Consider the following 15607-nt stretch of genomic DNA (forward strand, 5'->3'; position numbering starts at 1 on the left):
CTGGGACAGTTCCTAGGTGAGCCAAAGCCTCAGAGAATAAGCCACCTGAGGGGAAGGGCCTACTCTTCCTTCACTGAAAACCTGGTCATTGCCTTCACTGAAAACCCACTATCCTTGCCATTCACCACAATTATCTTGACCAGGAGCCTGGACCCAAAAATAGCAAATAAGGCCATAAGGACACCTCTTCGGAACCTACAGGGGTCCTTTTTTTAAGAAAAAAAAAAAGAAGAAGAAGAAGACTTACTCTTACTCTTTGTTTCTTCTCTCTAAGCGAATTCCCCTTATGCCACTTCCCCACAATTTCATGATCTAAAGTTGTCTTCCATCTTAAACTTCTGAAACCAGTTGAGCTGAGACAGTGATAGGTCAGATAAAAGAAAGAACCAGAGACTTCTTTGGATAAAATATCACAAGCTTGGGGCACTTAGGTGGCACAGGTGGCTAAGTATCCAACTCTTGATTTTGGCTCTGGTCACGATCTCAGGATTGTGACTGTGTCCCACATCAGGCTCCATGCTCAGCCAAGAGTCTGCTTCTCTCTCTCTCCTTCTGCACCACCCCCACCAGCTCTCTCTAAAATAAACAAATAAATCTTAAAAAAAATAATAATAATAACCTTAAGCAGGGTTTTAAAAAATAAAAATAAGCTTTCTTCTTTTTAGTAGTAAAACTTCCTCAACATTTAACAAAGGTATTAACATTCAGTAAAAATAGATCATATAAATATCATTATTATTATTATTCAATCTTTTTTGGAACTTCTTTTCCTTTATAAAATGAGCATAACAAAAACCCCCACCTTATAATGTTTCTGTAGGATCACATGAATGAACACACTTACTGTACATAGCAAGAGACAGTTCTAGCTAATATATAGCTATATTATGAGGGACTATGGCAAGCAATTTAAATATGTCATTTAATCTTCTAGAACTTCGTAAGGTAACTATACCCATTTTACAGTTGTGGAAAGTGGAGCTTAAAGATGTTTAACAGGAGCGCCTGGGTGGCTCAGTGGGTTAAAGCCTCTGCCTTTGGCTCCAGTCATGATCTCAGGGTCCTGGGATCAAGCCCCACATCGAGCTCTCTGCTCAGCAGGGAGCCTGCTTCCCCTCTGTGTCTCTGCCTGCCTCTCTGCCTACTTGTGATCTCTGTCTGTCAAATAAATAAATAAAATCTTCAAAAAAAAAAAAAAGACGTTGAACAATTTGTTTACAATAAGGGAGAAGTGAGATTAGAATAAAGGTTTATCTGAATCCAAAATTCACACTCTTAATCACTAAACTCAACTGCGTATTTGTGTGGGGCTGAGTTGAGAGTGGGATGTAATCATTCCTTTCTTGAGTCCCAGTTGTAAATTCTAACTATTGTTGGTAAGCCAAGTAAATAAATTCTAATTCAAATTGCCACGTCACCATATGAACAGTTATCATATGTCTAGAGCAGGGTAATTAAATGCTAAGACTTTGAAACAGTTCACTGTACACTTAAAATGTATTTAAAAGCATCTATTTCTAGCATATTTTTAAAAGTCTTTTTTTTTCAACACTTTGTATATTTTATTTCCTTCCCTCTGGATCATCAAGAAGAATGGTTTCCTACTGTCAACCGATGCTTTCATATTTCCAGGCTTATTACAGCTCCTCTATCCAAGCAATATAATCCAATTAAGCAAATGCATTTTCCTGGTAAGTACCTTTACCCTTACCCACCACACCCTTTCCTGATTTTCATCTCTCACAAACTAAGTCTTCATACACTAGCTAATTGGGGCAAATCAGTATGTTTAAGTTTTACAGAAGTATTTCTTTTTCCAGGACAGTCCCATGTGTAGTGGCAGAATGGCTTCAAGATTGTTCAATGTAATATCCTCCTAACATAGACCAGAACTATCCTTGGTTCTGCTGTTGCTATTCTGCTAACCAAAACAAACAAAAAACAGTAAGAAAGTCATGGGAATTGCAAGGCAACGAAGGCAGCTATGCTGGCTTTTCTCTCTCTTTCTCCACCCAGGCATCCAAATCTGATATGCCAAGCTTGGTTCTTATTCCAAACTTGATAAATACACAGGGCTTCATAATGTGGAAAAACACCATGACCAGACAAAGGCTTTTTATAATGAGCTCAAAGCATTGTACACATGTTGAGTAATCATTCCCCATAAATCCCCCTGTACAGTAGGCAAAGAGTAGCACAAAATTAATTAGTCTTCCCTACCCCGTCCCCCCATGGGATTTTAAGAGGCTTATACCCATAAAGGGCAGATCAGGGTATATCACTTGGAGATTTGCAAAGATGTCCTCCATGAATCAGATCACTCTATTCCAAGCATTCATTAACCACCATGTCCAAAACAACTGTGATACTTACTCTTTTTCAAATGTGAGAGACAAGGCATACATACAGAGAATGCCAAGCAGTGCTCTACATGTAACATGAGATCTAAGTATTGAGCTTAAGCATAATGCTTGCAACTACTTTAACAGACTCCAGGAATCATTAGTTCACTCAACAAATATTTATTAAGCCCATAAGTAATGTACCAAATTGGTTTATGCTCAGAAAGCTTACTAGATCAAATGGATTGTGAAATACCATTCTCAGTACAGAACTAAAGTTTGGAGATGGGGGGAGGAGGAATGGTGAAGATGTGCAAGTGAACTGGGAATATGCCAGTTACACACAAATCAGAAAGATTTCTTGAGTGGTGTCATCATATGTTGGTGACATTAAATACTGGTTAGTCTATAAAATACCTAAAGTGCCTTATCAGAAGAGGAATTTGGAGCATTAACATTTTACTATTTTAAATTTTACTATTAAAATTTTACTATTCCTTGAATGGAGGAAATACACAATGTTACTCTAAAATCATTTCCCACCTAAAAAGCAACAACAATATAGTTAGGTGGTGTTTACTCCTATAGAGAATGACATTTGCAAAGAAAGAAAATGAAGATCAACTCATTTTTTTTTTTTAATGTCTACTAAATACCCAATACTCAGCCTGTTGTTGTAAAAAAAATAGTACTATTGACGCTAAAGATCAAAAAGAACTCTGTGAGAGAGGTGTTTTTTTTTAGAATCTGGAATTATATAAATGTTTAAAAAAATCACAATAATATAATTTTTTTTTCAAATGAAAAAAACGTTTTGCTGGCTTAAAAAAATGGTGAGCTAGAAAATTCTGTGTTTTAAATTGAAAAGCTAGTTTAAAAACCCTGTAATACTTACCTGTCCAACTCTCCCTGGATGTTTCAAGGCCAAGCCTCCACTGGAGACAGCAGCAGCAACATTCCCTTCATGGTCCACCACTACAGCGCCCACTGTGTCCAAAGTGCCTGAGTCATTCTCCTAGAGAGTGAACAGGATATGAGCACTCACTGAGCACACAGTGTCACAATTTGATATGACCACACAGCACTTTTCAATACAATCATGACATAATTCAGCAAACTCTTAATCTATTAATCTATTATCAAGTTATTAATATTAATCTATTAATATTTATTAACCTATTAATATTTATTAACCTATTAATATTAGTACCAATCTATTATCAAGTTGCCACTAAAACCCTATTCAAATCAAAATGTATTTTCTACTGAAAGATCCTGAGCAAAAAGTGTCTTGTTGCTTTTCTCTAATAATAAGCCTAGCATTCCTAAGGGAGAAAGAAAAAACACAATCTAATATAAAATAGCATATCGCAGTGTCCCCTTAATCTCCAGTATTAAGTTCATGATTGAAAATTTGTAAGAGGAGAAGATCTATGGTATAAATGAACCAATAAGTGTCATTTCTAGTACTTCTAAAAATATTGTACATAAATTTCTAAAAATAATATATTTAATACAATAAATAAAGAGAATGGTGGTTACAATCTTGAAGTATACTATGTTACAATTATCTTTTATAATTCCTTGCTTGTGAGAAATTGATGGCCACCTCCTTCCACTGCTATATTAATAATATGCTTGCCAACTATATTGCAGAAAATTGTACATTCCTGGGAGGTATCTTTGCATTTCTGTATCTTGTCCCAAATCCCAATATATGTGAAATACTTAAGGCTTTTCACATATATTGACTACAAGCAGCTGTCTCCTACCTCAAAGATTTCTGGGTCACCTGTGCAAGACAGACAAACCTTACGATTCTGGGTAAAAATCAGAATCACAGAAAACAGGGAAAAAGTTTCAAAAAAATTATCTCTTTGTGTATATTAACAAGGGAGGCTACAGCAGGTCTTTAACAACAGTCATTGCAATGTTCTCACTCTAGAGTTCTGGTTTTTAAACTATGCCCCACAACCCAAGACTCCCACCCTCTGCCCCACCCCCCAAAATGCATAAAAGAGCCCAGGCACAACTCCAGGCTCAACAAGACCAGCTCCTCCTCCTGCGTAGTTTATTGCCCATACTGCTAAGCAATACTTCATTTGTACTGAGGGATCCCTGGCTAAAGAGTTTTCAAATGACACTCTCAGGCAATCCCCAGAAAAGTCAGTGAGTTACTAGGGCCACCTTAGAAGGTGAGCAACATTGAAGGGAGTTCTGAAATAGTGCAAGCACAAGTTTTTTACTTCAAGCAAATTTAAAAATCCAGAAGTAGAGTATGCCTCAATAAATATTACATGAAGTCTGTTAGGAGAAGGTACAACTAGACATTTACATTTCTTTGGTTTTTGCTCTAGATTCTAACTCCTCTTAAATATACTGATACACTAGGACACTACTTACTTTAATAGAAAACATGTAGCTGACTGAAATAAGTGTTTTATTCCCTCTCTCCCTTTTAACCACAGCCAGGGAAAGTCTAGGCTATATCCAGGAATACCACAGTTGCGCAGGTGGCAGTCTGCCTGAGTTCCAAAGATAGCTCCCTAACCTGACTGTAAACTCTCTGAGGAAAGGGCTGACTGACTGATTTTACATACAGCAGACATGGAGGCATACTTAATCTTCAGTTAGGAGGATATAAAGCATGTCTGCATCTAGGGTGTCACAGAAACAAGAAAAACAAGTGATGATACATGCAAGGCCATTCTAATATCAAGGCCTCAGTTTCCCATCTCTTTTCTCAACACTCAGTTTCATGCAAATCCAGAGGATGCCACTACCTTAGGGAAGACTTAACAATAACTAGGTTTCCTCATTTGCTGGAAGAAGTAAAGTTTATTTTCTTTGGTAGGTAAGATAAAAGTATAAAAGTAAACAATTGCATTAGGCATTTTATTCCAGGGGAAAAAAAAAAGAAGAAGAAGAAGAACCCTAAAGAGAAATGTACTTTAAAGGGGAAACATTTCCTTCATTATTCTAGGAAATAATTCCTATATCTTTACACCCTTGCAACCTCAAATAGAGATGTCTGTTCCTTTTCAGATGCCAGGTCTTATGTCTTCAACAGGAGGCCTTCTCAAAGTTTAATGTACACACAAATCTGAAAACCTGTTAAATGTAGATTCTGATTAAGTAATCTGGCACTGGTCAAGACTCTCCACTTAACAACCTCTCCAGCAATGCTGATATTGGGGTCCTCAGACCCTACCTTAAGAAACAAGGTAAAATACCATCCTATGGGATTCATTATCAGCCAAACATCTGCTCTACTCATTTTAAGGCAAATAAGTTTATGGGCACAAATCTGCTGAAGGAGAAACTTCAGCATTAGCATTATGTCAACATAAAAGATTTAAGTTCTACCTGGTGCAACTATCAATTGGCAGCATATCACCATGATCATACCACAATGAATATACCGTAAAGTGTCTTAACATACTGATCTCATACATACCTCTTTCTTTTAGAAACAGAAAACTCTCATACAAATAAACAGAAACTATAAGATACTTTCCTTAACAACAATAAAGTCAGGAAAGGGTATTCTTCATTAGAATATATAAACTGTGACTGCTGATCCCAAGCATTCTGTAAAACAGAATTTTAGCTGAGGGGATAGATAATGTATACACAATGATATGCATTACTTATAAAACAATTTTCTTAGCATTTCATCAGGATATCATAAACTATAAAGACTCTTATCTAATCAAACTACTAGAGAAAGATACAAAAATATTACATGTAGATGGATTTACTGTAACTTGGTTTTTAAGAATGAAAGAATGAAAAATCAAGCAAAAACTACAGAATTCTGTTCCAAATTAAGCTAAATATTCCTAGGGACTTGCAACACCTGCAAAAATCAGAATTACTTCATAAATATTCAAGAATTAGTTCATAGATTTCACATACTGAAAGGCAAATTTAAGGATGATGAAGTAAGATTTAAGCATTTTTATGAAGTGTAGATAAATTAAGTGAATGACAAACACTGGTATTTTAGCCATAATAATTTCACAAAACTCATTTGTACAGAAATGAAATCCTAGAAAGGTTAAAAAACACACAATGACTGTTAGTATATAGAGCTACTATTGTGCTCTTACACTCCATAAATACTTAAAAGTACATGCTCCACATAGGTACACATGTACCTATTGTCCTCAACTGAAACATGCTATTTCCAATACTTATTTGATAAAAGAGTGACTAAAAAGTAACTGTATAAATCATATAGTTCCCCTTATAATAAACACATGTATATTGAGTTGGCATAGAGATTGCATGTATTATGAAAAACACGGAAATAAAACTTTCTTCAACTCACCAATAAACTAGTAATCATGTTGGGCTTAATGTCAAAAGTTTTAATTTTTCTCTGCTCTAATCTGGAGATGGCTATTACACAATCACTGTAAAATCAAATTAAGTAAAACATAACTACTTCAAAAAGAACAAATCCCTGGGGCACCTGGGTGGCTCAGTGGGTTGAGCCGCTGCCTTCGGCTCAGGTCATGATCTCGGGGTCCTGGGATCGAGTCCCATACCTGGCTTGGCTGAAACCAAGGAAAATTTGGAAATAAGAATACCCAATGACCTTTTCCCTCTCTCCAAGGAAAATTACCCTTCTGGGGAAGAAAAACTGAATGGGAAGAAATCAGAGAGGGAGACAAACCATGAGAGACTCTTGATTCCAGGAAACAAACTGAGGGTTGTGGAAAGGAAGATGGGTGGGGGGATGGGGTAACTGGGTGATGGGTATTAAGGAGGGCACAGGACGTGATGAGCACCAGGTGTTATACACAACTAATGAATCACTGAACATTACATCCAAAACTAATAATGTATTATATGTTCACTAATTGAATTTAAATTAAAAAAAGAAAATCACCCTTCTGATGCCCAGTATTATAAATGATGTTTCTGTTAATTATAGTCAAGATGTCTATTCTTAAATAATCCCTTATTATCTTTGCTTAATAAGTATGCATTAAATACCTTTGCAATGCTACACAAATTAGAGTCAAACATATCTACTACAGAAAAAAAAATTATTAAAAAATTGTTATTTATTCCTTAAATCACTCAACAAAAGTTAACAGAAACATTTTTAGCTCAAAATAAAAATGAAGTGGGTTAACCATGCTTTTATGGGGCTTTAATATATCTACACTACACAACTTTAATTAAAGTTCATACCATAACAAAGCTCCAGAGGATTACCTAAAAATTCTAAACCCTTAAATACAGCAGAAGACAATGTTTTCCAAATGGCAGAACACCTAGACAGTCTTCTGAGGCTTGCAACATTCGAGGTAGAAAAAGTCATGGTTTTAATCTTGGTTTTTAAAATAATATTTCAAATAATGAACTATGGGTTTGTTTGTTTCAAAATGGAGAAGTTCAAGAGCCTCAGTGTGCATGTTGAGAGGGCACGTGTAAGTGATGGAAGAGACCAGATGAACATACTCATGACTTAAATTATTACATATCTGAAGAGTAAAAACCACAAGGGTAGTTTCATACAGCTTTAAATCATTTTTATTCTTAGTCATATGCTGTTAAATTAAAATTATTTTATACTTATAATGAACCACTGGTTAAGGAAAGTAAACCCAAGATATACTGGAATTAAAGTAAAAATTGAGGAATTTAAGAATTATAAGTCTGATGAAGTCCTTAAGATAATATTAGCCTGATCATTACACTGCATACATCTGATCAAAATACTTAGAGAATAAGCCTCAGTGACTACAAATATTGGTTTAAAAGTTCTGATTTGGCTTCTTGTATTTCTGGAATAAATATTAATCACAATTTTTAAATTCTAAATCAAAAATTTTAAATTCTCCAAAGAAGACACACAAATGGCTACCAGACACATGAAAAAATGTTTGTCATCATTAGCCATCAGGAAGATTCAAATCAAAACCACATTGAGATACCACCTTACACCAATTAGAATGCCCCAAATTAACAAGACAGTAAACAACAAGTGTTCGAGAGGATGTGGAGAAAGGGGAACCCTCTTACACTGTTGGTGGAAATGCAATTTGTGCAGCCACTTTGGAAAAACAGTGTGGAGATTCCTTAAGAAATTAAAAATAGAGCTATCCTATGACCCTGCAATTGTATTACTGGGTATTTACCCCAAAAATACAGATGTAGTAAAAAGAAGGGCCATATGTACCCCAATGTTCATAGCAGCAATAGCTACAGTTGCCAAACTGTTGAAAGAACCAAGAGCTCTTCAACAGATGAATGGATAAAGAAGATATGGTCCATATATATAACGGAATATTACGGCTCCATCAGAAAGGATGAATACCCAACTTTTATATCAAAATGGACGAGACTAGAGGAGATTATGCTGAGAGAAATAAGTCAAGCAGAGAGAATCAATTATCATATGGTTTCACTTACTTGTGGAGCTTAAGGAATAACATGGAGGACATTAGGAGAAGGAAAGGAAAAGTGAACTGGGGGAAATCGGAGGGGGAGACAAAGCATGAGAGACTGTGGACTCTGAGAAACAAACCGAGGGTTTTGGAAAGGGGGGTGGTGGAAGGATGGATGAGACTGGTGGTAGGTATTAAGGAGGGCATGTATTGCATGGAGCCCTGGGTGTGGTGCATAAACTAGGAATCTTAGAACACTGAAAAAATAAAGTAAAATTTTAAAAAAATTAATTTTAAATTAAACATGCATGCAGCAATTAAAACCCTAAATATTTACCCAAGAGAAATCAAAATACATAAAACAAAAGACTTGTCAAAAATGTTCACAGCACTTTTAACTGCAACAGTCAAAAGCTGGAAACAACCCAAATGCCTATCAAGAGGGAAATGCATACACAAATTGTGATAAAGGCAACAGGGGAGGACTGTCCAAGTAATAAAAAGGAACTAGTGATATGTACAACAATATGGATAATCATTTAGGTGTCCACTGAGTAAAAGAAGCTGGACACAACAGACTATATAATATATGATCCCATTTACACTAAAGTTTAGAAAAGGTAAAACTGCTCTGCAGTGAAAAAGAATCAGAAAAATGGTTGTCTTAGCAGGGGTCTTGACTATGAAGGGGCATGAGAAAACCTTCTGAAGTAATGCCAATGTTTTATATTTTGATAGTGGTATGGACTACATGGCTTTATGCATGTCGAAATTCATCAAATTATATACTTAAGATATAAGCATTGCACCACACATAAGCTTTACCTCTAAAAAAAATCAATAGCTGATGCATTTATCTAAAAGTACACAATGAAGAATTCAAAACCTCAAGTCATGAACAAATTATCTATTTCTGTCCTAATACTATAATACATTTATATTTATATAACATTTAATACACAGTTGATTACAACTATTTAGTAACTGTTAAGTAGTAAAACATGAAAGAGATGGAAAAAAAAGTATGGGTGAGAGAAAGTCTAACATATGTCCAACTGGAAGGAACAGGCAGAATAAAGAAGAGAAAATAATGAAAGAGGAAAGGCTAAAATTTCCCAGAACTGATGAGATGTAAGAATCCAGATCTCCCAGAGGCCACAGAGAAAGGAAAGGAGCCAGCTAGAAAGAAAAGATCACCCACAATAGAATGACAAAACTGCCAGAAGCCCAACAAAAGCCAGAAGACTGTGGCAAATCTTCAAGCTACTCAGAGAAAAGTAACTATAAACCTAGAAGCAGGTGCCCAACAAGATTATCTTTTAGGAACAAAAATAAAATAAAGACATTTTTAAATGAGTAAGTAAAGTGAGTCTACCACCAAGCAACCTGCATTTAACGAACACCTGAAGGACCATTCCTTTTACTACAATCTGACCTCTAAGTCCTCCCTACCATCTACTCATAAGCAGACCTAATCTCCCTTTCTTGGCTAAACTTTATTTTTTTTCTATAACATCTCGACATCTCCTAAACTGCACAGTTGATTTTTGCATTACTTAAATTGCCAACCTCCCCCTCAAGACTAGAAGCTCCACAAAAGGCGGCACTCTTTCTATGGTTTATTCACTGCCATTTGCTAAGCACTGAGAAAAGCACTTCACATCTCTTAGGCATTCAATAAAGATTTGTTGAATGGATGCATGAATAAGCAAGTAAATTACATACTTCAAAAAGAGGAAAATAATTGCTACGATTTGAATGTTTGTGTCCTTCCCTGCCTGACACTTACTGTGAGGTCAACACTGGTTATTCCCTAATTAAGAAAAAGATGAAAATAAACAAATCTTGCCTCTCAACAACTCAGTCTCTTAGAAAGTACACTCAGTGTGGGTAGAAATCTTTTCGTTTACTGATGCATCCCAAATGTCTGCAACAAAGATTTCTACAGACATTTGTTAACTAAATAAATAAAATGAAATAAAAATTTACTTGTTGTTGTGAATGTTTGTATCCTTCCAAAATTCACATGTTGAAATTCCAGCTGCCAATGTGATGCTACTAGGAGGTGGGGGCACTGAAAGATGGCAGAGCCCTTATGAATGGGATTAATGCCCTTCTAGAGACACCCAAGAAGCTCCCCTACCCCTTCTGCCATATGAGGTTATAGCACAAAGATGGCCATCCAGGAAGCAAGCTCTCAACTGCCTGGGTTTCGATGCTGGACTTCCCTGACTCCGGAACTGTGAGAAACAAATTTCTGTTGTTTATAAGCCACCCAGTCTATGGTATGTTGTTAAAGCAGCTCAAACAGACTTAAGACAATAATCCAAGAAGGATAATCAGGCATGAAAGGAAGCAAATAAAATAGCAAAACAGCATGTAAATCGAAACTAATATTGTCTTTAAAAATAATAACATGTTATTAGAATGTCAGGTTAGATTTTGAAATATGGCTGTATGTTATTCATCAGAGATATACCTAAAGCATAAGGATATGGAAAAGTTGAAAGTAAAAGGATGGAGGGAAACGTGATATGCCAAGCAGGTACCAATCCAAACAATGTAACTATATTAATGTTGAGCAAATTAAGTGTTAAGACAAAAGTTATTAATAGAGATAAAATCTCTACATGATAAATGCTGAAAGTTTAACACCAGATAGAGAGAGAAATTCTAAATTTGCATATACCAAATAAGAATAGCTCAAATGTATATAAAGCAAGAGCATACCAACAAGGAGAAAGCAACAAACCATACTCATAATGAGATATTTCAATACATTTCTTTCAACTACCAGTAAGAAACAGAAGACCCAAATTATATATTAAAAAGTGTGATTGCCTAGCTTTTATAGAATTCTGTTCCCAACAATTAGAGGGCTAACATTATTTTCTTTTTTTAATTTAAATTTTAGTTAGTTAACACACAATGCAATATTGATTTCTGGAATAGAATTCAGTGATCCATCACTTACATACAAAAGCCAGTGCTCATCCTAAGTACCTCTTTAATACCCATCACCCATCTAGCCCATCCCCCACCCACCTCCCTCCATCAACCCTCAATTTGTTCTTTATTGTTCAGAGTCTCTTACAGTTTGTTTCCTTCTCTCCTTTTTTGATTTCCCCCTTCCTATATATTCAGCTGTTTTCTTTTTTTTTTTTTTTTTTTTTTTTGGGTTTTCTTTTTTTTTTTTCCCAATTTATTTATTTTCAGAAAAACAGTATTCATTATTTTTTCACCACACCCAGTGCTCCATGCAAGCTGTGCCCTCTATAATACCCACCACCTGGTACCCCAACCTCCCACCCCCCCGCCACTTCAAACCCCTCAGACTGTTTTTCAGAGTCCATAGTCTCTCATGGTTCACCTCCCCTTCCAATTTACCCAAATTCCCTACTACTCTCTAACGCCCCTTGTCCTCCATGCTATTGGTTATGCTCCACAAATGAGTGAAACCATATGATAATTGACTCTCTCTGCTTGACTGATTTCACTCAGCATAATCTCTTCCAGTCCCGTCCATGTTGCTACAAAAGTTGGATATTCGTCCTTTCTGATGGAGGCATAATACTCCATAGTGTATATGGACCACATCTTCCTTATCCATTCATCCGTTGAAGGGCATCTTGGTTCTTTCCATAGTTTGGCGACTGTGGCCATTGCTGCTATAAACATTGGGGTACAGATGGCCCTTCTTTTCACGACATCTGTGTCTTTGGGGTAAATACCCAGGAGTGCAATGGCAGGGTCGTAGGGAAGCTCTATTTTTAATTTCTTGAGGAATCTCCACACTGTTCTCCAAAGAGGCTGCACCAACTTGCATTCCCACCAACAGTGTAAGAGGGTTCCCCTTTCTCCACATCCTCTCCAACACATGTTGTTTCCTGTTTTGTTAATTTTGGCCATTCTAACTGGTGTAAGGTGATATCTCAATGTGGTTTTAATTTGAATCTCCCTGAGGGCTAATGATGATGAGCATTTTTTCATGTGTCTGATAGCCATTTGTATTTCTTGATTGGAGAAGTGTCTGTTCATATCTTCTGCCCATTTTTTGATGTGTTTGTCTGTTTCGTGTGGGTTGAGTTTGAGGAGTTCATTATAGATCCTGGATATCAACCTTTTGTCTGTACTGTCATTTGCAAATATCTTCTCCCATTCCGTGGGTTGCCTCTTTGTTTTCTTTCTTAAATTCCACATATGAATGAGATTATATGGTATTTGTCTTTCTCTAACTTATTTCACTTAGCATTATACTCTCCAGCTCCATCCATGTCGTTGCAAATGGCAAGATTTCATTTTTCCGAAGGCTGAGTAGTACTTCATAGTAACACCTCTTCTTTATCTATTCATTAATCAATGGACATTTGGGCTCTCTCCATAGTTTGGCTATTATTAATAATGCTGCAATAAACACTGGGGTGCATGTACCTCTTTGTATCTATATTTTTGTATACTTTGAGTAAATATCTACAAGAGCAATTACTGGATCATAGGTAGTTCTATTTTTAAATTTTTGAGGGGGGCACCTGTGTGGCTCAGTGGGTTAAGCCTCTGCCTTCAGCTCAGGTCATGATCTCAGGGTCCTGGGATTGAGCCCCACATGGGGCTCTCTGCTCGGCAGGGAGCCTGCTTCCCCCTCTCTCTCTGCCTGCCTCTCTGCCTACTTGTGATCTCTGTCTGTTAAATAAATAAATAAAATCTTTTTAAAAAAAAATTTGTTTTGAGGAACCTCCATACAATCTGGAGATTGTAGCCAATCTCCAGAGTGGCTACACCAAAAGGAAACATTTTCAAATGCATATAAATATTTATAAAACCTGATCATATACAAAAGCACAAACTAAGTTACAACAAATTTCAGGAAATAATATCAAATAGAATATGCTCTCTGACTATGATACAACTAAGTTAGGAGTCAATAGAAGTAAACAAAATTTGGAAATTCAAAAAGAAAAAAATATTTCAAAATAACTTATGAATCAAACAAGAAGTCTAAATAGAAATAAAAAAATAATGAATAAAAATATTACATTTCAAAACTTGTGGAATACAGCAAAAGTGGTACATAGAGAAAAACTTATACCCAAAATGTTGATATTAGAAAAGAACAAAACATGACCTAAGTGTCCAACTAAAGAAGTTTCAGAACAATATAAACACAAAGAAAAAGAAGAAAACAAAAATAAGATGAAAAATTAGTGAAAGAAAAATAAACATTAAATAAATGGATTGGAAAAAAAGGCAAAGTTGGTTCTATGAAAAAAATACTTGTTGAATGAATGAACTGAATAAAGTAAATCTCATAGGCAACAATTTTCTCTGTGTGTCACCTAAATCCCAGCAAAGGTCCAGCCCTCCTCCCTCTTCTCCAAAGAGAACCCTGACTCTCTAAAGTAATAGCAGATAGACACTCCCCCTCACTCTCACTTTGTCCAATGTAAAAGTGGCTCCCCACACCCCTGCTCCCCATCCCATACCAAAATACTGTTTCTGCAAGTCCTGAGGCCTCAAATAACTCCAGAAAGGATTTCCTTAATCTCTTCCCAACCACACAGGAGACCCTTAAACCTAAAGGCTCAACCTGAAACAGGTGATTGTCCCCGCTCTGGGAAAACTCATCATAAGCTTGGCTTGTCCTAGGATCTATTGTTGCTTATCTTGCTCCCTGTCAACCTGTACATAGCAACTAACAAAGTATCAGGAATAGTTTTTAATTGACCCTCATTAATAAATCAAACTCCATGCCCTCTGAAATTGCATCTTGCTCAATACATATGCAAGATCCAAACTCAGCCTATCTAAAGCAATTTTCCTAATTACCTCACATATTTCTCTCTAATTATTTCATATTTAGATCATCACTAAATGTAACAATTTTGCACATCACTTCTGAATGGGCTCTTTCCAAAAGTATGACCCTAAACAACTACTGTGAAATCTCTGCCTGGTCCTCATAATAACCACACGTAAGTCCAGACCCCCTTCTCAGGATACAGGAGTGATCTTTATTTCAGGAGGTTTTGCATGCCCTCTGGCCTATTGTTCAAAACAAACTTCTTAGACTCTTACCGTCAAACATTAAGCCCTCACTTAAAATCTATAAAGAAATCAGATGTCTTGATATTGGTCCACACTCTTCCATTCAATGTTTTTCCTTTAGCAAAACTTTACTGCCCTCCCATCCTTTTGGGTCATCTGGCACCAGATCACACTCTTTCATTTTTGACTAACCAATTCACTTTCTCTAATTCCAAATCACTTTCTTAAAAGCTCTACATAAGTAACATATATACTGTGCTTTAGCTTTAACTTTGCTTTTTCCACCAGAGTCTACCTTAACCTCAGTCATCACGTCTGAGAAACATGTTCAAGGGAGGAGGGAATCAAGATGATTTGGCAGTTTCACTTCATACAGGCACATATATCACAGTACTTCAATGACAGAGATAACGCAACATGCTACCAGCATATTCACTAATAGGCTATGAACTTCATTATCTGGGAAGATTAAAAAACACCCAAATAAATGAACTAAGGCCTTGCTAATTAAATAGACAGCAACAAAGTCTCTTTAATAAGAGCAGGCAACCTTTTTCAATTTAGTTGTCCAATTTGGCTCTTTCCAGGAACACCTGGCCGTGGTCTGGACCTCTGGTCTTTCTTTCATTTCAGGGCATACGTTTACCTTCTCTGGATAAAATTACACTTTTTCTTTTAAATACCAGAGCTCCACTGGCCTTTGAACTGAGTCTTAAAGCAGTGGGGAACAACAGATAAAGTACTAGAAGGTAACTTCGACAATCTGGATTCTATTCCTAACGATGAAACACCATGCCCAGGACAATTGGGATGGGTTCT

At 36.3% G+C, this 15607-nt stretch overlaps 1 protein-coding gene across 5 annotated transcripts in view; it reads right to left on the reverse strand.

Annotated features, from left to right (window-relative positions):
- TASP1 (taspase 1) overlaps positions 1-15607 on the reverse strand; it is a 283764-nt gene that overhangs the window by 166923 nt on the left and 101234 nt on the right. For all 5 annotated transcript variants that reach the window (XM_044263461.1, XM_044263466.1, XM_044263465.1 and 2 more), the window contains one exon: positions 3238-3357. In XM_044263461.1, the coding sequence (XP_044119396.1) occupies positions 3238-3357 (120 nt within the window). The remainder of the gene's footprint in view (positions 1-3237; positions 3358-15607) is intronic.

The sequence above is a fragment of the Neovison vison genome, chromosome 8, assembly GCF_020171115.1.
Source record: "Neovison vison isolate M4711 chromosome 8, ASM_NN_V1, whole genome shotgun sequence".
Taxonomy (NCBI): domain Eukaryota; kingdom Metazoa; phylum Chordata; class Mammalia; order Carnivora; family Mustelidae; genus Neogale; species Neogale vison.